We start from the raw sequence: 22,197 nt of genomic DNA on the forward strand, positions 1-22,197 counted from the left end.
GCGTAGGTTCCAGAACAATCTGTACCGTTCGCACAGTGGGCGTGATCTTATCGAAATGATCTACTACAGTCTGGAACCTTCTCGAAAACTGCAGGCGCGGTTTGCGCTGAGAATCGTGTGGTGTTTCAGGACGATAACAAAAGCTTAGGAAATGGAACGTGGCAATATGCTACCTTTTTTAGGTAGCAGAGTTGCGCCAAGGTACGCCATCTTGACTTCAAAAGTCTTGCGGGAAAGCCACTCGCACCCACATAGGCGCAACGCTCACGCTTCAGAGCGCTACATTGTCCCTCAATATTAAGAGACTGTGGTATTTAGCGGGGCTTTATTTATTTTCTCGCTTTCTTCCTATTTTTTAAAGGTATGAGTAAAACTCGGTTGCTCCGGTCATGCCTAGAAGCCCTGATTTGATGCTTACGTTCCTGTTACGTTATAATAAAACAGTGTGTCGGCTCGTTTAACCAGTAAGATGGTTGGTTTATACAAGCTTTTTGTTTATGGTTGGTTATGCTAGCTTCGTCTACTTTTCCGCTGTTTTTTCAATTTACAAATATGAAATTATTTTTGCACTTTTGATAGTGATCGAACCAGTTAGGGATGAATTTTTTTTCATCGTGTTGGACTCTTTCGTTAACTGTGTGAGCGAGCGAGGTGTAGTTTTATTGCCTTCAACTGAATCGAACTGGATAGCGATCGAGAGCATCCGTGTGACGCCCATATTACGCGCGCCTCTCTATTACGCTCCTATTACAATCGTGGCTCACGACAACTGATGCGAATCGTTGTTCAACAGCCCTGTCGCGCCCAACATTCCTTCCGCGTAAGGTTTCAAAGCTGCATTGAATTCACGTAATTTACGCGCTAGTTGCAACACCTTGCCGATTTGAATAAGCCTAGTTTAACTTATTCTTCCTCTATTTGTAGTGTTCTACCAGTCAGACCAATTGGGACGTATGCAGCCGACACATGCTGACCGACTCTGCATGTAAAACGTAATCACTGCGTCTGTGGGTAATACAAATTTAGCAAGTTTGCAGTGCTATTGACAAATAAAAAGAAGTCAAACATTTATTCCTTCCTCACCGAACACATTATCTTTCTCTAGCAACACCCGCTGTACCCGTGTCTAATCACATGGGCTGTAAGTAGTACAATTTACCAGAGAATGCACTTGATACCACATCCCTCTTGACCAACATGACTACAGTACCGAAGAAGTGCTACGAGAATAACAATAGCCGATGCCAAACAAGCTTGATCTGCCCAGAATCCTCGTAGGGTTGGCTTCTCCGCAGTGCAGTTTAACCACTTATGAACACGTGATGGCGCTCGGCGAATAGGGGCACTGAACTCCTGCAGGCAGAGCGAGCGGCACCCGGAAAACAGTGGCGCAACTCTGCTACCTAAAGGTAGCATATACAGTAACTCAAACGTGTGGCATGACTTGATGCGCTCGTGAGCCTCCGCTGCCCGCTCGAGGCACTCTGACGCAGCGTCTCCGCTCTACCATTCACCAATTTTCTTGCGCAGAACATCAACTAAATGTTTTGTCCACTCTCTCCACACGCAAGACTATCGTCTTTCGAAGATATTTGCAGAGAACATGGAGATACGGGGCAAATTTTTGAAGATGCCACGTTCTTGTTCTGACGATGCAGTCTGAACACTGCCTCGGCGCTGTATGTGGGACTACGTTTTGCTGCGCAAGCGTGTGGTTTTATTACACGCCGTAGCTTTGATATTGCTGAATCAAAGTGGGGAAACACAGTATAGTATATTCGTGCCACATACAGTGTCCTTGTGCTATATTTCAATCATGACCAGAAGCTTCTAGCTAAAATGATGTAGCAGCTGCGAACAACGTCTATGTCCACGTGCTCCACCACTCTATAGACAAGTGATTCTATCTATACGACGCAAAATGCATTGGCTAAGGATCAGATTTATACCCATTGGATTAAGTCTCGATTCTTAATTAGCATTCACCGTTCATGTAAGACCATTGTCTTGCGCCCTTTTAACACGAGAGTGTTTTATGCCGGTGTCCACCAAGACATCAGTGACGCATTTCCGTCCCCGAAAAAAATACTGATGATTAGAAGACGAAGAAAAAAAATTGGCAGATCCCACGTACAGGGGGAATCGATGATATGCGAAGCACGAATGAGAAATGTTGATATGCCAATTTAAACTCAGCACAAAATTACGAGGTGTTGAGGTAAATGATGCCGTACATCACTTCCGTGTCATGGATGTGTCGTTTACCTTCGTCATCTATTCACGTCACGTGATACCAAATTTAGTATATGTGGAGCTAGCGAAACGACTGCGAGCACGCCATAAGCGTGGTATGTTGTCATGTTCTTACATGACACGCATGTCAGGATTATCATGTTTGCACCAGTCATATACTTTTGTCATCCATTGACGTCACGTAACACCAAGTTTGGTATATGTGGAGCTAGCAAAACGGCCACGAGCGCATCATGAAGGGCCCAATATACTCCAATGTAGTGTTGACACGCGCACACGCTGGGCGCAGCGACGGAACATAGCAAAACGCGAGCACTCTATAGTCTGAGGCCAGGTGCGACCGACGCGACCAGCATCCGTCGGCGCGGCCCAACGGCAACCGGCGTGAAATGCGACATGCTGCGTTTCGCGCCGATGCGTTACCCAGACAACACTGCACCTCCCTCTTTTCGTGAAGGAGGGACGCTGGACGCGCTGAAAGGCGCATGTGTCAAAGCAACGCAGCGCGGCGCGCACCTGCGAGCACATGGCAGGACCGGTGCCTGGCGTGGTGATGGTGGTGGTGAAAATGTATTTATTTATTTATTTACATGAAATTTTCTGCGGAGAAGCTCCGAGTAGTTGGAGATGCTTGGCTTGTGGTGGGGGGGGGGGGGTCCTTAGTCCAGGGCTCCGCTTGTAGCAGCCGCTCTGCGGGCCTGGTTGATCAGACTCAACTGATCTCCCAAGTTCTCGCTGGCCAGCAGCTCCTCCCATCGCTCCGCTGTTGGATTTTGTACTGGTTGTAAGGCTGTAATGGCCTGACACTCCCACGTGACGTGGTACAGAGTGGCTTTAGCTGAACACCATGGGCAGAGAGGAGAATATGCTGAGGGGTGCATTTTACTCAGGATGTGCAAACTTGGAAACGTGCCGGTTTGAATTTGCCTCCAGCTGACCGATTCCTCTTTATATAGTGTTCGGTGTGGTAGCGAATAAGCTTTCCTAAGTCCTCTGTAATGGTTTAGGATGGCCGAATAGTCGCAAGGGATCGGAACGAGTTCCTCAGGGGCGGAGTTGGAAGGTGCTCGGCTCGCATACCCTCGAGCTACCCTATCCGCTGCCTAATTCCCCTCCAGTCCCATGTGGCCCGGAGTCCATATAATCCGATGCCAAATTCTGAGTGGATGTGTAATGGAATGCTCGCCAGTGTCTGTAACGCTCATGATGACGTTGAGAGTGGGTTGGCTGATGCGCCCCTGTAGGTAGTTGCGGCAAGCTGCTTGAGAGTCCGTGAGAACTGTCAGCGACCTTCGTTGTCTGTAGCCGAGGGCGAGATCGAGCGTGATGGCAGTTTCTTCAGCATCGGTGATGTTGCGGCACCGCACGGAAGCACTGGTACGTTCTGTGAGTGTGTGGTCCACGACTGTGGCTACAACCTTATTGTTTGCATGGTCGTAGTTGGCGGCGTTAACATAGTACGTAGTGTTTTTGTGTGCATAAGTTCGCTCGAGGGCTTCCACTTAGGCTTCCCTCCGGCCCTGATGTAGTCGGGGATCCATATTGCGGGGGATGGGAGCGACCTTATAAGTGGCACGAAGTTGGTCCGGAATGGGCTTGCGACGAGCTGCGTCGTGAAACTGGCTGATGTAGCCAAGGCGTAGGAGCAGGTCACGACCTGTAGGTGTTTGCGTGAGCCGTAGCAGTTGTGTGGCGAGTTGCGCTTCACAAAGATCTTCAAAGGTGTTGTGTAGGCCCTATGCGAGGAGCTTCCTAGAAGGAGTACCCGGTGGTAGCTTGAGTGCCGCTTTGTAGGCCTTGCGGAGCATTGCGTCTACTTGGCCCTGTTCGCTCTTCGTGAGGCGTTGGTAGGGCAAACTGTATGTCACCCTACTGACCACGAGGCTACGTATGAGTTTCAGGGTGTCCTCCTCGCGCATGCCATGACGACGAGTGGCTACCCGAGATATCATTCGGGCCATTTGCAGTGTAGTGGTGCGGAGAAGGGAAAGTGTGTGATCCACATGGCGGTTTGACTGTACCCACATGCCTAATATTCGAATGGCAGATTTCTCTGGGATTTGTTTGCCAGCAAGGACGACCTGGAGGCGGGAGCCTTGGTTGTTCTGCATCGATGGTGGGAGCTTGCGCCGATAAATTCGTAGAAGCTCAGATTTTTCTGTTGCACAGGCCAGGCCTCGTGCCTGCGCGTATTGTTCGACACATGAGGCTGCCTGCTGCAGGTTATATTCTTTTTCTCCAAGGGACCCCCGCGAGGCCCAGACGGTGATATCGTCCGCATACATTGCGTGATGGATGCCATCGATGCGGTGGAGTTCATGTGCCAGGCCAACCATAGCTACATTAAAGAGTAGCGGGGAAATCACTGAGCCCTGCGGGGTGCCCTTGTTTGGAACCCTGATAACATGTGATCGAATGGAGCCGAGACCGACTGTGGCAGTGCGGTCCGACAAGAAGGCGTGAACATAACTGTAGACGCATTGCCCACAATGAAGGGCCTCGAGGCCCTCAAGTATGGCCTGGTGGCTAACGTTATCAAATGCGCCCCTAATGTCTAAAGTCAAGATAATGTTTCCCCTTGCTGGGGGGCGTTATCAATGACTTCTTTTATTTGTAGCAGTACATCCTGCGTTGAAAGATGTGCCCGGAACCCGTACATTGAGTGCGGGAAAAGGTCATTGTCCTCGAAGTAATCTTGCACGCGATTAGTGATGACGCGCTCGAAGAGCTTACCATGGTAGGAAGTGAGGGATATTGGTCGGAGGTTTTCGATCTGAAGTTTTTTGCCCGGCTTCGGTATCATTATGACCTCCGCGTGCTTCCATTCAGGAGGAAGCGCGCCACGTTGCCAATGATCATTGAAAAACGCCGTGATTTCTTGTACGGCGCTGTCGTTGAGGTTCCTGATAAGGGAGTACGTGATTCCGTCTGCCCCAGCAGCTGTGTTGCGATTGCTGCTGCGAATGGCTGCGTAAACTTCGTCCACCGTTATTGGTCGGTCGAGAGTGTCATTGGCACGTACACAATACGCAGCTTGAGATGCGGGTGGGTAGAAATCGCCAAAGCATTTTCGCCGGACTTGATCCAGCAGATCATCGTCACTACCCTCAAAGGCGTGTATGAGGTGCATGACTGACTTATTCGTCTCATTTTTTGTTCGAGTGGGGTCCATCAAAGCGCGCAAAATGTGCCACGTGCGGGCCGTGCCCAATGAGCCTCGAAGAGAGTCACTAAACTGGGCCCAATTGAGTCGCGCCAGTTCTGTAGCGTACTGCTCTGCCTGAGTGGCGAGTGTGGCGATCTTTAGCTTGAGGCGTCGGTTATGTTTTTGCATCCTCCATCTGCGGATGAGGCTCCTTCGGACTTCCCACAGATGTAGCAGATGGCCGTCCACTTCCGGCAGTGCAGGTGTTCTGTTAATGGTGGTGGTCCAACGCTCTCGAATTTCTTTAAGTTGGGTGCACCAGTCGGTGAGGCTTGTGAGGCTGTCGAGTGAATATTCGCTCTCACGACGAAAGGCGTCCCAGTTTGTGATGCGTGCTTCTCCAATAGACCGACGCGCTGCGCTCTCTGTAACTTTTGTGCGGAGAATGAAGTGGTCGTTGCCCAAGGGTTCCTGCAGGTTGTCACAGTTATAGTTTGCACGGCCACGGGTGAAGGTGAGATCGGGGCAAGTGTCCCTGCACACACTGTTGCCGATCCGGGTAGGCAACGCGGGATGCGTATGCAGTTCAAGCTGAAATTTTTCAGTGGCAGCCGCAAGCTGTTTGCCTTTGACATCCGAACGGTTGTAACCCCAGCGTTCGTCGAAAGCGTTGAAGTCACCGAGCAGTAAGAGTTCTTTTCCCTGGGCCAATCGGCCGGCACCTTGGACGAGGGCATGAAAATCAGTGGTTTTTTGCTTTGGGGCGCTATATACGTTGACAATGATGATACTTCACTTTTCTCCTTTCTTTTTTCGCCTGAGAACTAGCTTCACAATCACATGTTCTATGTTGGTGTCTGGGATATTGTCTAAGCCAACTGCGGTTAGTGCTTTGTCAATCAGGATGGCCGCTTTGGCCTTTGTTTGACTATTATAGGACTCACAACCTGAAAATATGGGTGGCGTTCCGGCCTCCTGAAGCGCTATGACATCTGGCCGAGCAAGGTGTGTGTTAATGTACTGTTGGAGGAGGCTCCGCTTTCTGCGGAAGCCGCGGCAGTTCCATTGCCAGACTTCTAAATGTTCGCCAATGAGTGGGGCTGTGCTGCCCATGGTTAATTCGTTGAGTGGAAAGGCGTGGGTATCGAAATCTCGGCTTGCGACGCCGATGTAAGAGTGAGGGTGAGGGCGCTGGGTGTCAATGCGGGGGTAGCGAGGATTTTGGATTCATGTGATTCCAATCCTAGTCTATGGTAACCTTGATCTGTCGTGGCGTGCGAGCTACGAGTGGCCCTCTTCCTGCGTATGTTTTCGCCTGTTTCAGCAATTTGCGCCTCGAAGCGTCTCTCGAGAGAGGCGAGGCGTTCTCCGAACTGCGTGAATATGGCACTGAATTGTTGCGATAGCTGCTGCGCGAGCGTTGAGAACATTTCGCGTAACTCTTCGCGTATGACTGTGGTGCCCGACGCAGCAGGAATTGATAGCGCCGTTTTAGGGGTCTTCTGTCTCTTGGGGGAGGTTGGGGGATTTTTTTCGGGGGAGTCGGGCGGCGATCCAAGACGCTCCATTAGGGCATGAAGTTGAGAACTGTCCTTTGCTTGACATGCCCTGACGGCCGCCAGCTCCTGTTTGAGTTTTATGTTTTCCGCGAGAAGGTGTTCGTATGCGGTGGACAGGGTATTGAGTGGAGCGATGGGAGGATCTACATTTGCTGACCAGCTCACCTTAATGTCGGCACCGGCTGATGGAAAGGGATTGGGCTTCTCATTATGTTTGCTGGAGGCGTGCTGGGACTGTTGACAGGTGGGTTGCTGCTGCTGCTGCTGCCCCTTGGTCATCTGGTTCTTCGAATGCTGTCGCTGCTGCTGTTGGCCAGGTTCCACAGAAGGGAGGGGCGGGAAGGACTGTGACCTCGAGCGTGAGCGGGAGTGGCTGCATGAGGTCTCGTTTTCCTTGCTGAACCACCTGCGTTTTGGAGTGGGTGGGTTACGATGGGGGTTGCGGCCCCTGGCTGGTGCTGCTGGTTGAGGAGGTGGCCGTGGGCGCGGGGCCTTCAGTCTCTGAGAGCACTCTTTGGCGCCCGTTAAGTGGGCATCTCCACACAAGTAACATTTGGGAGCACAGGGGTGACCGCCAACGGGGTTGAGGATACCACACTGCCGACACACGGGAGTGTTTGGCGTGGGGCATACGTCTGAGCGGTGCCCCGGTTGTAAGCAGACTTGGCAGGCTTGTCGCGTCGGCTTGTACGGATGGCAGGCCACCTCCCCACCGTAATACAGTACATATCGGGGCAGAAGGGGGCCTTCGAAAGTGATCACGGCAGATTTGGTAGCACCAAGCATTCGTGCACTGTGCACTGTCACTCCCTGCGTGCGCACGCGGAGGTTGGCGGTGAGGTCTTCCGGAGTTGTGCCAGGGTCTATCGCATGAATAACTCCCCGCAAGGTGCCCTCAGGGGCCGCCACATAGGTATTGAATTCGTAGGTCTTCCTCTCAAGCGTGAGGGTGGTGATCCGACGAAGAATTTCGGCCGTCTCAACATGTGGCGTGCTGGCAATGATGATGTTCGACCCGGGGCGAGTACGTATGAAGAAATGATCACCAGTACATTGTTGTCGAGAATTGCCCGCCAGTGCTACGGCTCGGGAGATTTGATCCATAGTGACGTTCCGAATGGCCAGGCCCTTTTTCGGGCGCATGATGATCTTTATGTCCGTGTGTGGAAGCGGTGGCAGCTTCCGTCGTAGCTGGCGCGGCTTCGTTACGGGTGGTGGTGTTCGCGCCGGTGCGACGCCGGCCGCTTCTGCCTGCGCAGCAGGAGCGCTCGCAGCCGCAGCTGCCCCGGCGTTGACGTGGCTGGGCGGAGTGCTTGCAGGACCGGCCGGCTGCATCAACTCCGCTCGGGCTTTGTCGAATTTTTTCTGGCGTTGACGCTGGCGACGGGAAATCGCCAGTTTCCAGTTGGCGTCGGTGTCGCTCGCCGGTCCCAGCGATGCTGACGATGTAGGATGGTGCACGGCAACTTCATCTTCGCTTGCCGAGGTGAGCTCGTCGAGGTCGAGAGATTCCGTGTTAACATGGGTGTCGTTGGGGCTGAATGCAGGTTGAACGCATCCGGTAGTAGTCACGTCAGCAGTTGGCGTAGTGCTAGCGTCCATATTGTTGTGGAAGGGGTCCCGCCGTTAGGCCTAGTGACCCGTACTCGCACAGGCGAGCTGGGTCGACGCTTAGGCCCAGCACTCACATGGGTTCTTCTGAAGGCGATAGAGAAAAATGGAGATGCTCTACAGCCTTGGGAAGGGTGTGCGGTTCCCAGGACAGTTAAAACTTGATGATCCGATACAGTGCCGGCGACGATATCGGAGTAATCCGGTCAACCTGCCTGGCGTGGCGACGCCGGCGTCACCCGACGAAATGAACGCTGGTGCGCACACGCACTACGTCACGCCGAAATCTATTGGCGCCTTGACTGTGGCATGCAGTCATAGTCTCACATGACACGCATCTCATGATTATCATGTTTGCACTAGTCACATACCTTTGTTATCCAGTGACGTCACGTAATACCCAATTTGGTATATGTAAAGCTAGCGAAACGGCCGCGAGCGCATCATGAGTGTGGTTTGTAGTTATCTTGGTATATGATACGCGTGTCGTGATTATCATGTTTGAATGTGTCATTTACCAATGCCATCCTTTCACGTCGCGTAATATCGAGTTAGGTACATGTGAAGCTTTCAGAACGGCCGCAAGCGCATCATGAGCGTGGCATGTAGTCATGTTATTACATGACACACATCTCATGATTATCATGTTTGCACCAGTCACATACCTTCGTCATTCATTCACAAACCGTAATACCAAATCTGGTATATGTGACGCTAGCGAAACGCCCGTGAGCGCATCATGAGCTTGGCATGTAGTCATGTTGTTACATGACACGCATGTCATGATTTTCATGTTAGGGTCTGTCGCTTGTGTTCACCTTGCAATCATGTCATACCACACCAATTTTGCAACATGGCACGTGGACAAAACCACCGCAAGAGCTGCAGGACCATAAAATTAACTCATAACATTCACGACATACATGTCATGATTTTCATGATATGACAAGCCAGATATGTTCTTCATACAGTCATGTTACGTCATACAAAGTTTGGTATCGATACTATTATCGAAACTGCCAGGAGAGCCATAGGGGCGGCTAGATAGATAGATAGATAGATAGATAGATAGATAGATAGATAGATAGATAGATAGATAGATAGATAAATAGATATATATATAGATAGATAGATAGATAGATAGTTAGATAGATAGATAGACAGATACGCGCAGTCGCCGAAATTTGTTTAGAAATGCTTAGCATTTAAAATTCGTCAACGGAAATCGATCCAATTACCTCTCGGTCCACGACCTTAAAGGGGTGCTGACACAAAATTTTGGGGCCGAAATAGCCGGCGGGGTCGATTCTCGTGAACATCCGTATGTCATGTGCAAGATATCAACAGCAAATATAGCTTGGTAGGTATTTCAAACTAATTTTGAAGTTTGCGTGAGCAACCAACTTCGTAGTGCTATAGACACCCTTGGAGGTGACCCCGAGGTGACCCTCGTGTCAGTACCCCTTTAAAGGCCGGGCACGCTATCCACTACACCACCTTCAGGTACTTTATATGCTTTTGAAAATGTGGTTTTATATCTACCACTGTCCTAAGTGTTTTTCGGTAAACTGCAGTAATGCATCATCACCATGGCATCCGCCATAAGTCCCTTCAACGCGTCGTTTCTAAGCACCAATCTAAATTGGCGCGTTTCTGACAGGGGGCGATGCAACTTTTCATTAACACACCCTCAGGTGGCGAAATTACCCCAAACATTGGCGTGGATCGTAGCACGCATTCATACCAAAGTTCTTAAAACCTTCTTTCTTTTGAAATCCATACCAAACATAGCTCTGCGACGCCCGCCGGCTTCGAACTCCGCGTTCCTTACTTACGCTTGCACCACGAATCATTGAGGTCGTTCAAAGGGAAGACACGACGCGCACTGCGTTTCTTTCTGGTCGGGAAGTGGTGTTGGTTAACTCAAACGTGCTGAAAATATCATTTGAAACTCCGTGCTCCTGCCAAGCTCTTGTGGCTGTCCTATTATTTTCTTTGGTTTCGCTCTCACCGCAAACTACTGCAGCCACCACAACCATCTATTAGCGCAAGGGTTTGTTTATTCATTAATGATGGACGTTAGTCATCGTAATAAAGACGTATGACTAAGCGTCAATGCGGATGCATCCACGTTAGGTGGCGTTACAGCTGTCTAACACCAATCGACATTGTGAAAGCTTTAATTATTATATCAATGCCCAGTAAACATTGAGACCATGCATTTTTTTCTTACGCAATATTTTACGCTAACCACTTTTCAGATGAACATGTTCGTCGTGAACATGTCGGACGGCTGGGCGCTGTTCGAGGTAGACCGTGACACCTGGAGGCCGTGTGGACGCCCATTTATGTATGATTATCCTCGTTTGACAAGGGCCCAACAGCAAGCGCGTCATCGTGAGGTGGTAGACACTCGTTTTCTACCAAGTGTATAAAAAATAAAAAGAGGTGTTTTTAATTTTCATGTCCTTGTAAGATTTACATTAGAATTAAAATGTTATCTGCTGCGTGATCTGCTATCATGGGAGCGCCTCAAAGATAGGTGCTAGTGAGTGCTGCCAAGCCTTCGTTATACCGAATGTTTTGTTGCATTTAACATCTTGATTTTGGCGCTATGACGAACACGTGAGAGAAGCAAATATAGACGCTACTAATTAAATTTAATTTAAAGAGCTTGTAGAGGACAGTACTAGAAATCAAGGCGCGGGAAGGCAAACTTTGCTCAAGTTCGGCGTCTAATCAGTCTTGCTTATCTAGCTGTCACATTGCTTTCTTCGGTTCCACTCTCGCCGTTAACTACTACAGCTACCCTAAGCATCTATGACCACAATGAAGGGTTTGTTATTAAACATAGACGTTAGTCGTCGGGATGAAGATGCATGACTATGTCAACGAGGATGCAACCACGTTAAGTGGTGAAATAGGTGTAAAAACACCATTAGACACATCGCAAGCTCTGTTACATCAGTGTGCAGTAAACATTGAACTACTTCTCTTAGGACACAAATAATAAAAATCACAGCATGTCCTTGCAGTGAACGATGAGTGGGGCGAAGCATTCGTAAGTCCGTCCGCGCTTCCGCTCATCCGTTCGTTCTTGCTTTCGTCCATCGATTCATCTGTGCGTCCGTCCATGCGTCCGTCCACGCGTCCGTCTATCCGTCCATCCGTCCGTCTGTCCCCGCTTCGTCCATGCGTCCATCCACCCATCCGTTGTCCACCTGTTCATCCTTGCGTCCGTCCTTGCGCCCGCTCATGCATCCGTCCATCCGTCCGTCCGTACATGCGTCAAACAAAGACAGACGATGGACGGACGTGGCTAGCGGATGATTCACGGTTTGCTGATGAAACCCTCCGAAGCTTCGCGCTACTCATCTTTACTGCGTGGATATGCTGTTATTTTTTTACAGCAGCTTTTAGCATAAAGTTTCCCAATGTATACACTAGAAGGAACTCGGGCGCTAGTATATATGGGAGCTGCAACGCAAGGCGCTTCAGCGAGCCTGGGAATGATAGGTAATACACACATTTGTCTAATATTCGTACTTCTGGCCTGCTTTTGACCCCGTGTTTGTTCATGTGGCTTGAAGCTGTTTTCTCCCGAATCAAAAATCAGCAAATGTTCAGTGGTTGCGCTTCACCACCTTATTTTTTTTAGACTTTCTAAATTGGGTCACGAAGTCCAAAAGGGATAAATTTTTATTTGAAAGCAATTTGAAACACAGCATTAAACGAAGCCGCAAGTACGATTCGCCGCCCGCAAGTACAAAGACTAGGCAAATGTGTGTACAACCCATCCTTCCCATGGTCGCTGAATGATCGCAGCGACAGAGTCCCCTCTAGTTAATTTTAGGAACCTCTATGGTTTTTAAGCCCCCGTTCCAACATTGGCCATTGACGTTGTTGACGCTGGCAGTGTGTACAGTGCGTAGCACTCCAAACCGGAAACTTTTTGTGGATATGTGTGACGAATGTTAGATTGCTACATCTTGAGATAACCAACACTTCACAGATCTCCATAATTTAACTTAGATTGTCATCAGTGCCAAACTAAGAAAAGATGATCATATGCAGTGTTGCAGTGGCCCTTGCATTCAGTACGGCACTAAAATTTGTCAGAGTTCCACTTGTCCTTTAGTCTGACTCTCTGTAGGCGAGAGGCGGTGAATTTGAGAGTTTATTAAGAATCTATACGGGCATCTTTTTTTACCGTGATAGCGTTCGAGAGCTCCTTCCGCAGAAATTCCACCGTCAGCGTCGTCACCGTTGGTTGCCAGCGAAAAATCGTCCGTGAGAGAGAAATCGAGAAAGAAGCAAATAAAATAAACAATAAAATTTCTGGTGCCATTAGTATTGAACTCGGGTCGCTTGTTTGGCAAGCAGGTGTCCTAATACAAAGCCAAAATGTTATTTTTTTGCGTGGTATTCAATGAACTATTTGCGTGATAAAGACCAAATCAAGCAAACAAAAGTACAATATCAAATGGAAACAATAAGCTCCAGTGTTACTTATAAACACTCAATGGCTAACAGAGCGTGAGTAAGCTATGCAAACAAGAAGCAGTGAGGTCGAACTGCTCTCCGAGATGGAGTACCAGTCCGTTCTAAAGTCTAGGTCGTCATAAATGTATTTGAGGGGAAAAGCCGCAATGTTACTTGCAGCGGCTTTGAAAAATAAAACACTTTCAAACAGCTCTAAAAATGGACAACTATGTTCATCTAGCGAAAAACATATCATGCCTTTCCAGAGGCGTTGATAAGAAAAAAAGCAAACGCCAGATAATGTGCTGCCATCTGTGAGGCATTGTAAGACTGTTTATGCCCTTTCAAAAAATTGCAATTTCAGCAAACTAGAACATTTGCATAGATTTAGCTTTTCATTCTCACGACACCATTAAAGAAGCGAAGTACTGCAGTGTCCATTTCACCGACCATAAGGCGATGCTTGTTGCGGCTGGCCGGCAGAGGTCTCCAGAAAAACAAGTTGAACAACTGCCATATAAGTAACGCCAGACGGACAACCATAGGCCCATGTGCTTTCATTGTGGCGAAGCAGGCCACATTGTTCGGTATTGCCCATATCGCATCGCAGGGTACCAAAGATTTCCTTCCACTATCCCTAGGCGCCATTTCAACGAAACGCCTGACGTTTACACGAGTGTCATGACCCCGCGGGATGTTCCTCCTGGGTTTCAGTTGCGCTCACCCTTTCCTGGGCGTTATTCTCCATCCTCTAGACGGAGCACCGATGACATGCTGAGAGGAAGATCTCCCAGTCCACGCCGGGGAAACCAAAAGCAGCGACTTCATGGGGAAGGTTGCGAATCGTCGGAGTGTTGAAAATCCCTCAATACTGCCGAGCGAAGAGACGCAGATTTTCAATTATTCGACGAAAGATAGGGTTGTTACTGCCGAAGTTGCACTTATGATTGACGGACACGACGTCACGGCGTTGGTCGACACTGGCGCGGACTTCTCAATAATGAGTGAGAGTCTGACAGACAAGCTCAGGAAGGTTAGAACGGAATGAACGGGACCGCAGATTAGAGGAGCTGAGGGGCAGCTACTCACACCTACCGGTAAGTGCACCGCAAGAATGAAGATAGGGGATGCATCCTTCGTCACAACTTTCTTAATTCTTTCCTGGTGTTGCAAACAGGTAATCTTAGGGATGGATTTCTTGCGTGAATACAGGGCCATCATCAATATACCGGACGGTGTACTGACCTTTTCAGCGGATCAAAGCGCAGTGCTACACCGAAAATCCCTGCGCGTCATTGACGACGTGACCGTACCTCCGTTATCGTGCCGCCTTGTTTCGGTCACGTGCAGTGCGCGGCATACTGGCGAAGGAATTGCTGAACAAGTATTGACGCTTCTACTCTCTCTCAGTGTTGCCATTGCCAGAAGTATCGTCAATGTTGTGTGCGGTGAAGCGGAGGTTCTGTTGACGAATGTTACCAACGAGCGACGACACATTTCACAAAGCACTACAGTTGCCTACTTAGACGATAGTTCAACAGGACGAGTCGCAAGCCACGTCAGCCTCACCACCTATTGACGTAAGCACGTATTTATCACCAGCGCAGAGACAGCGTCTAGTATACTTTCTTCACCAGTTCAAAGACTGTTTTTCATTGACTTCGCGGGTCAGTCAAACGTCACTGACGAAGCACCGGATAGTAACAGAGGAGACAGCAAGGCCAATATGACAGAGCTCATATCGCGTAGCACCGAAAGAGCGTGAAGCAATCCAGGAACAATTAAAGGAAATGCTCGATGATGACGTCATCCAGCCATCAAGAAGCCCTTGAGCATCGCCGATATAGTGCTGGTTAAAAAGAAAAGGCGGAAGCTTGCGATTTTGTGTAGACTACCGCAACCTGAGGCATGTGACAAAGAAAAACGTATACCCATTACCACGCATCGATGATTCACTCTACAGGTTGAGGTATGCACGCTACTTCTCGTCAGTGGATGTCGACGAGCGAGATAGAGAAAAAAACGACTTTTGTAACACCTCACGGGCTTCATGAATTTAAACTCTTGCCCTTCCGATTGTGCTCAGCCCCCACAACATTTCAGAGACCAATGGATACCGTTTTGTCAGGCCTTAAGTGGCAGACATGTCTGGTCTATCTGGACGACGTCATTGTTTTTTCAAAAACGCTTCAGGAACACTTGAGCAGGCTGCTATCGGTATTCAGGGCAATAAGGTCTGCCAGCCTGACACTGAAACCCGAGAAGTGTCATTTCGGTTTCAAGGAGCTCCAATTTTTAGGCCATGTGGTTAGCCATGAAGGTGTTCGACCTGATCCCGATAAGCTTGCGGCCGTCAAAAAATTTCCGGTGCCAACAGATAAGAAAGCAGTCAGGCGTTCCCTTGGCCTATGCGCATACTACCGAAGGTTTATTGCCAATTTCTCAGACATAGCCTCGCCGTTAACACGACTTACAACAGAAGACGTTTCGTTTATATGGGGCGACGATCAACAAGCGGCATTTGACAATCTCCCACAATGCCTGCAGGCACCGTTTGTGCTTGCGCACTTTGATGAGGACGCTCCTACGATGGTCCACACAGATGCCAGCAACGTGGGTTTAGGCGCTGTACTTGTCCAGTGGCAAGGCTAAGCCGAGCATGTGATCGCATATGCTAGTAGGACGCTTTCCCGCGCCGAGTCCAACTACTCCAAAGCGGAAAAAGAGTGTCTTGTTGTCATATGGGTGGTTATGAAGTTTCGTCCGTACCTCTACGGTCGTTACTTCCACGTAGTCAGCGACCATCATTCCCTTTGCTGGCTGACCAACTTGAAAGACCCGTCTAGTCGGCTCGCATGGCGGAGCTTACGCCTTCAAGAATTTGATATGATGGTCGTGTATAAATCCAGACGGCAGCACGCCGACGCCGATTGCTTATCAAGGTCACCGATGAAGCGTGACGATGACACAGAAGATGACAAAATGGCGTTTGTAGGAGTCGTTGACACCACAAAGATTTTGTGCAAGCAGAAGGAAGACAGCGAGTTGCTTCCCCTTATTGAATTTTTGAATGGCCGAACAACAACCATTCCTAGAAGATTTGCAAGGAGCCTGTTATCATTCTACTTACGTAGTGGTGTTCTCTATAAGAAGAACTTTTCTCCCAGAGGAAGCACCCACCTACTTGTCGTCCCGACGTCAATACGTCAGGAGATGCTTAGTGCTTGCCACGATGAACCAACGTCTGGTCATCATAGATACACATGCACATTGGCCAGAATCCAACATAAATACTACCAGCAAAGACTTCTAGCTATTGTGAAACATTACGTGCGCACGTGCCTCGATTGCCAACGACGAAAATTGCCACCATTAAGACCAGCTGGAATATTACAACCAATTCATGTGCCCGCGGTACCCAAGAAAGAGCCTTGTCTTTAATAGGTGTAACCATACATACACCACGCTTTTCTTAGCAGTTCTTTTGTCCGAGTCTTCCATAAGGTGCAGCTGCACTAACTTGGTTAAGTGGCACCAGGTGTATAGGCACTGTTTCGGCGCATTATTACCTCCAAATGTTATGTTATGGGCAGCAAGCTTTCAGAGAGTTGCGGGACAGGATAAATTGAATCAATTAAGAAGAAAGTTTATTTTTCCAGTTGTCCTGGATGAGAGCATATTTTGAGCAACGTGCTCTAGAATTCTTTATTATTTCATTTATTGACCAGTAATGTGCAGGTCAACTACATAGATACGCCCACATTGGGCTCTTAAGTCATGCGCATGGTCTATAGCAAGCCGGCAAAGCGGCTATAACGGATCGCTGCGGAGATCGTATGTACATTTTGTGCACGATCGTAGGACGCCCGAATGCGCACGCTGCGCATCAGGCTGCTTCATCGTCACCGTTTGCCTAGCATCCGAGCTGTCGCCTGTATCGCCGCCAGGCGGAAGTAGTTGTCCTGCTTGCAGACCTTCCACATGTCTCGCTGAGTCTCGAACAGCGCCCAGCCGTTTGAGTAGTCCTGGTACGCGTTCATCTGCAATAACATCAGGAAAGAAACATGACAAAATAACCCTCACAGACAGGAACTCTAAATATCAGAAGTAGAGCATATCATGCGTGTCGTCACTAAGTACTGTTTCTGATCAGCCGGCCGCCTTCTCTAATATGCCGAACTTGATGGTTTGCGGAAAGCTGTAGCAAACCAGCGTAGATATCATCGTGAATACAAGCGCAGGAACAGTAATGGCATCAACATTCTTAATAAAAGGCGAGTAATGTGAAACAGTGAACTAACTTGAATTAACAAATATGTATTTGAAATGCTAAGTAGCGCCAACTTCAGAGACGAGAGACAAGAGATGAGTACGCGAGCACCAAAGCTTGTGTGCCCCTTTCTCTTGTGTTTCATTCCTGAACTCAGCAGTTCAATGAAGCACATACTATCACAAACAAACACATTGTCTTTGAAAAGTTTACTTTTGTTATTTAATCTTCACGTGCTCGTTAACCGAAAAAAAAGAGTGGATCTGCTGAATTGCCTAGATTGTGTGTAACAATCTAATTAATCCCTCAGAAAATTTCTCCTTGGTTCTGTGCTCGAGTAGGTTATATCCCAATTTTAACAGCTGTCGTTACTTAAGGTCAGTATAGCAACTGATGCAAGAAGTAAACTTCCAGCATTTTGTTTTGTCTTGCAAAGGCTGCACCGTTGTGTAGCCCTGGTATGTTAGCTGTCGCTACTAGAGGTCAGTTTAACAACTGATGCAAGTTGCTAACTTCTAGCACTTCACCTTGTCTTGCAAGGACTGCACCGTTTCGTAGGTAAGAAAGAACCGCCGTTTTGAGCCCTGGTACGTTGCGTAGGCGTACATGTCCGCTTGGTTGTACGACTCTAGCATGGGGCCGGTATTGAACGTACAGGTGGATTCACCGTCTGCCATGTAGGAATAGTCACATTCTTGCTCTGTGGTCATCGGTCTATCCGATCCCTCTTTTCCGACGTACACCATGATGCCAAGAGTGGAAGATAGCAAGACTGTAAAGTTGCCGCCTCCCAACTGCAGGTATGATGAGGCTTTCTCAGCAACTTCCTGCATTTATTGCATGACAAATGAACATTGAGGAAAAATTCACGTGGGTGCGAATGTCTCTCGCCATATGGAGTAAGGTGCTCTGCAGCGCGTCTCCTAGAAAACTCAACCTTCACTATTGTTCGTTCAACTTTTCCGCCAGTCGTGCACAAATTTCTACGCTGGTGTGTTTTCTCGCGAATATGGCAGTCTTACACATTTTCCCTTTTTTTACCTCCTCCACGGCTTTCGTCCATGCAGTTACCCTCTTGAAGATCCTCTGTCTCTTCTATAAGTGATGTCATGTGCGTGTTAGATGACGATGACAACGATGACGATGGTTTATAATCTCTATGCATGATGGCTAAAACACACTCTGGTGGATTGGCCAAGAAACGAATAATTCATATGTAAACGGGATCACATAAGATTTACATGACTAATAGATTATAGAATAGTTGTACTGAATAATTATGCCAGCTTAGTAACTCGATATCAAAACCACCCAGCTTCATTTATTCGTCTACGTTTTCTATTCTGTCCTCTTTTTCTGCAAAAACACAGAATAAAGAAGCATTCCCAATATGGCCTGAGAAGCTAGAAGAGGCCTGCATTTAGTTCCTCTCAGCCCCCCCCCCCATGCCATCCCCCTTCCTATTTAAACAAAGACAAAGTTCAGTGATTGATGGACTGATTGATTCATGCACTCATTCGTCAAGGGGAAACCAAAGCCACCTCTGTTACTGGGGACATAATTATTGATCATACTCCTGTATAGTAAAATGAGCCTTATGATCAGATATATTTCTGAATTAGACCTTAGGCACTGCAACCACATGGTAAGCTATGAGCAGAGCTAATAAAAATTAGTATTGTTTTAGTGTTTATTTGTAATTTCGCGTATTATCAAAAAATTGTCAGAAAATGGGTGTAAAATTTTCGGCCAACAGTGTCTTGTTTCACTGCCACTAATGCACATTGTTTTTCTGCTAGTGTCGATTGAATACATGTGCCGTGTTACAAGACTCGAACGCTTCTGTGCAGCATTTTCGCAGGTTAGTCGACTCATATACCTCGTATACCCGTGGACGGTGAAAAGTTACCCCTTACCATTTCCATTTAGTTATAGCGCAGCAGTATCAACGGTAATGTTTGAAATGATATGCGGGAATGTGTGCAGAAATGTCGGTAAAGATCGCAATGGCACAGTGCCGGGCATAAGGAGATATATCAGATTCATTCAATAAGAATATGTTATCCGATACTTGCTATAGAACTTAGTCACTTTTCCAGCTGTTGCACGGTGATCAATTGCAAGTTCAAAAGCGGGATCCATTGGCGGTATGGTAAGCCAATATATATGTATATACAATGAGATTTTAACCAGTTTATTCTATTGGGTGTTTTATTTTAATCAACAAGTGGGTGCTGCTGACGCACAGAGAAGAGATGAAACGAAAACGGCCGGGTTATCCACTCACAAAGCTTGGAAGTATGTAAGTGGAATTCCTCTTGCATATCGGTTGAGTAGAGCAGAGGTCTCCCACATTGTATGTCTTGGATATGTGCGTCTGTAGAATAATCATCTTCATGTTTCTGCGTAAGACAAATAAAAAATTTACAAAATTTACGATGTCGGGGAATCAACTGCGGGCTGTCTAGAGGGCCCACGATGGGGCAGTCGGGCTTCGCCTGACCTGTTCCAACATGGGAGCGGCCCACTGCGCGTTGAGTCGTGCACCTCAGGACTTCAAATCAAATTTTGCACCTATGCATCAATTACACCTTATCTCACTAAATGGAACCATGACTAATATGCGAAACAGCGCATGGGTTGACTTCTACTTCCATTCGTCACGGGCACCTTGCCCGTTACGAATAGAATGGAATGGAAGACGAATGGAATGGGCACCTTGCCCAATGTTAACGTGCCCTTTCAAGTGGAGCAAACCATGAATTCACCAATGTTTCTGTTGCTGTTACTCGTCCCGAACTATTGTTGGAACATGCCACGCGGGTTCATCGCCACGCCACGTGGAAGCACGTGACCTCGTCGCGCGTGTGCATATTCTCTTTCCCCAATGCCATCACGTGATTGCTGAGAGAGTGAAAGAGGGAGAGGCTGCAGCCTCTTACAGAGCAACTTTTACGCAGGCCCAAGCACGCTGGTGCGTGAGCGTGTTGTGGCAGTGCTTGGGCCAGCTGTTGCGCATGCGCGTGAAGGGTGGTTACGCCGCGCACCACCGAATTAAACTCCGCCATAAGCTGTTCCGCACTTAAAGAAACTGGTGTGCTACACGGAAGTAGAACTTCGATCTTGGTATTGTGAGCTTCAAGTTATTACGCTTTTATTCACAGGTGTCTTTGACAACATCTTTCTTAGTGTATCATAGCTGCATTACCACAGAACGTATTTGCAGTGATTATATCACGTGTAATGATGGTGATACATTATACCGACTTTTTGCAGAGGCAAACATTTTTTTCATAAGCAAAATTTCACGTCGAAAGTGCTCAATAGTAAGGGTGGCCACAAGGTATGAATCACAACAAAAGGAAAGGTCAGGAATTCGATTTACAAAACTCACTATTCTGAACATGGCTGTGGAAACGGTCAGACATTGTATATAAGCAAGGGGAAATGTACGCCAGCTTCTCGCCACGGGCACAGTGAAAATTTTAATCTGTAGAAGCACCCTGTGTTGTCGCTTTTTCTCAGTGTCCATTTTGGTATGTAGCAGCAATAACATTATTACTTGGCCATATCTTCAGACCACTATACACGGCGTCCACCCAGAGCAAGGAGAAAAGCTTGGTGATAGCAGACGTTATGTAGACCAGGCACTTGCACACTTTGCAATTAGCCCAAATGTACAATCTTCAGCAAGCTTAACACGAATGCTCCAACGCGTGAACTGAACCATCTCGACTGATGCCAGCCGCAAAGACAATACGTCGGTTTGCTTTGACAGTGTGCCGGCCCACATAGACATCACCTCGGCAACAGAACCGAAAGCTACGCTGTCGAGCGTTCGTGTTGAGTTTGCTGGCGTCCGTAAATTTGATGCTATAAGTTGTGTTATGGCGCGAAAATGGTTCTTTCGCCTAAAGAAAAAAAAAGAGGCGGCTAAGATGTCTTGCACGTAAGAATACGCACGGTATAGTTGCCACCTCAGTCGCAAAATCTTGCGTTGCGAAAGGCTCGTACAGCCATGCACCCATGAATGTCGTAGGTTCCACTTGATGTTGTAATCTCAAAGCATCCGCCATAGCCTGCGACGGTAAAAAAAACTATTGCGGTACGTGTTATGCGGCCACAACTATAACGAGAATACGCTGTTGATGCTATTGTTATTAAGATAAAGTGGTTAATGTTAGCGAAAATTGATTGCTGTTGCACGACAATTTTATTGTAACAAACAGGGACCGATGCCATGGCTGCCTTTTTCTTCCTTTAGTGCCATACACTCAACCTTATGATGGTTGCAGCAGTACATCGCGAGATAACCATCGTCTTCCGTTTCCAACAACAGTAATTTTATATTGCAACCAGAACTATATATTAGCCTTTAGTTTACCAAGCCAATGTGGTGTTTCCATAGAGACGTGCGACTAACGGTAGGCCAGGTGGATTCAACTGACGCGCCACGGTGGTATAGTGGCTAAAGCACTCGGCAAGTCGCGGGATCGAATCCCTCGGTGGCCGCATTTTTTGATGGAGGCGAAAATGCTCGAGACCCTTGAGCTTAGATTTTGGTGCACGTTAATGCACCCTAGGTGGTCGAAATTTTCAGAGTCCTCCACTGCGGCATCTCATTTTATTACGGTGGTCTTGGGGCGCTAAACTCTGACGGACAACAACAACAACAATAATAATAATAATAATAATAATAATAATAATAATAATAATAATAATAATAATAATAATAATAATAATAATAATAATAATAATAATAATAATAATAATAATAATAATAATAATAATAATAATAATAATAATAATAATAATAATAATAATAATAATAATAGTAATAGTAATAATAATAATAATAGTAATAGTAATAATAATAA

General features: G+C 47.6%; 2 protein-coding genes across 4 annotated transcripts in view; one reads left to right on the plus strand and one right to left on the minus strand.

Moving 5' to 3' along the window:
* Nucleotides 1-11,011, plus strand: part of LOC142814261 (uncharacterized) — a 52,267-nt gene extending 41,256 nt beyond the window's left edge. For all 3 annotated transcript variants that reach the window (XM_075892702.1, XM_075892705.1, XM_075892703.1), the window contains one exon: nucleotides 10,830-11,011. In XM_075892702.1, coding sequence (XP_075748817.1) covers nucleotides 10,830-11,003 — 174 coding nt within the window. In that variant the 3' untranslated portion in view covers nucleotides 11,004-11,011. The remainder of the gene's footprint in view (nucleotides 1-10,829) is intronic.
* Nucleotides 11,012-16,820: 5,809 nt separating this feature from the next.
* On the minus strand, nucleotides 16,821-18,141 carry LOC142813898 (uncharacterized). The gene is made up of 2 exons (XM_075891861.1): nucleotides 17,848-18,141; nucleotides 16,821-17,090 (listed from the first exon to the last, which is right to left on the minus strand). Exons 1-2 carry the CDS (start codon nucleotides 18,064-18,066, stop codon nucleotides 16,953-16,955), a joined length of 357 nt encoding a protein of 118 aa, XP_075747976.1. The 5' UTR covers nucleotides 18,067-18,141; the 3' UTR covers nucleotides 16,821-16,952.
* Between the last annotated feature and the right edge of the window lie 4,056 nt (nucleotides 18,142-22,197).

Source organism: Rhipicephalus microplus, chromosome 4 (genome assembly GCF_043290135.1).
Source record: "Rhipicephalus microplus isolate Deutch F79 chromosome 4, USDA_Rmic, whole genome shotgun sequence".
In the NCBI taxonomy this organism is placed as follows: domain Eukaryota; kingdom Metazoa; phylum Arthropoda; class Arachnida; order Ixodida; family Ixodidae; genus Rhipicephalus; species Rhipicephalus microplus.

Excerpts from the sequence above, each read along its gene's own strand:
- LOC142813898 (XM_075891861.1), bottom strand. The coding sequence starts at position 18,066 with ATGGTGTACGTCGGAAAAGAGGGATCGGATAGACCGATGACCACAGAG. Across the intron at positions 17,091-17,847 it reads TGCAGTCCTTGCAAGACAAG|ATGAACGCGTACCAGGACTA; the intron begins GTGAAGTGCTAG and ends ATGTTATTGCAG.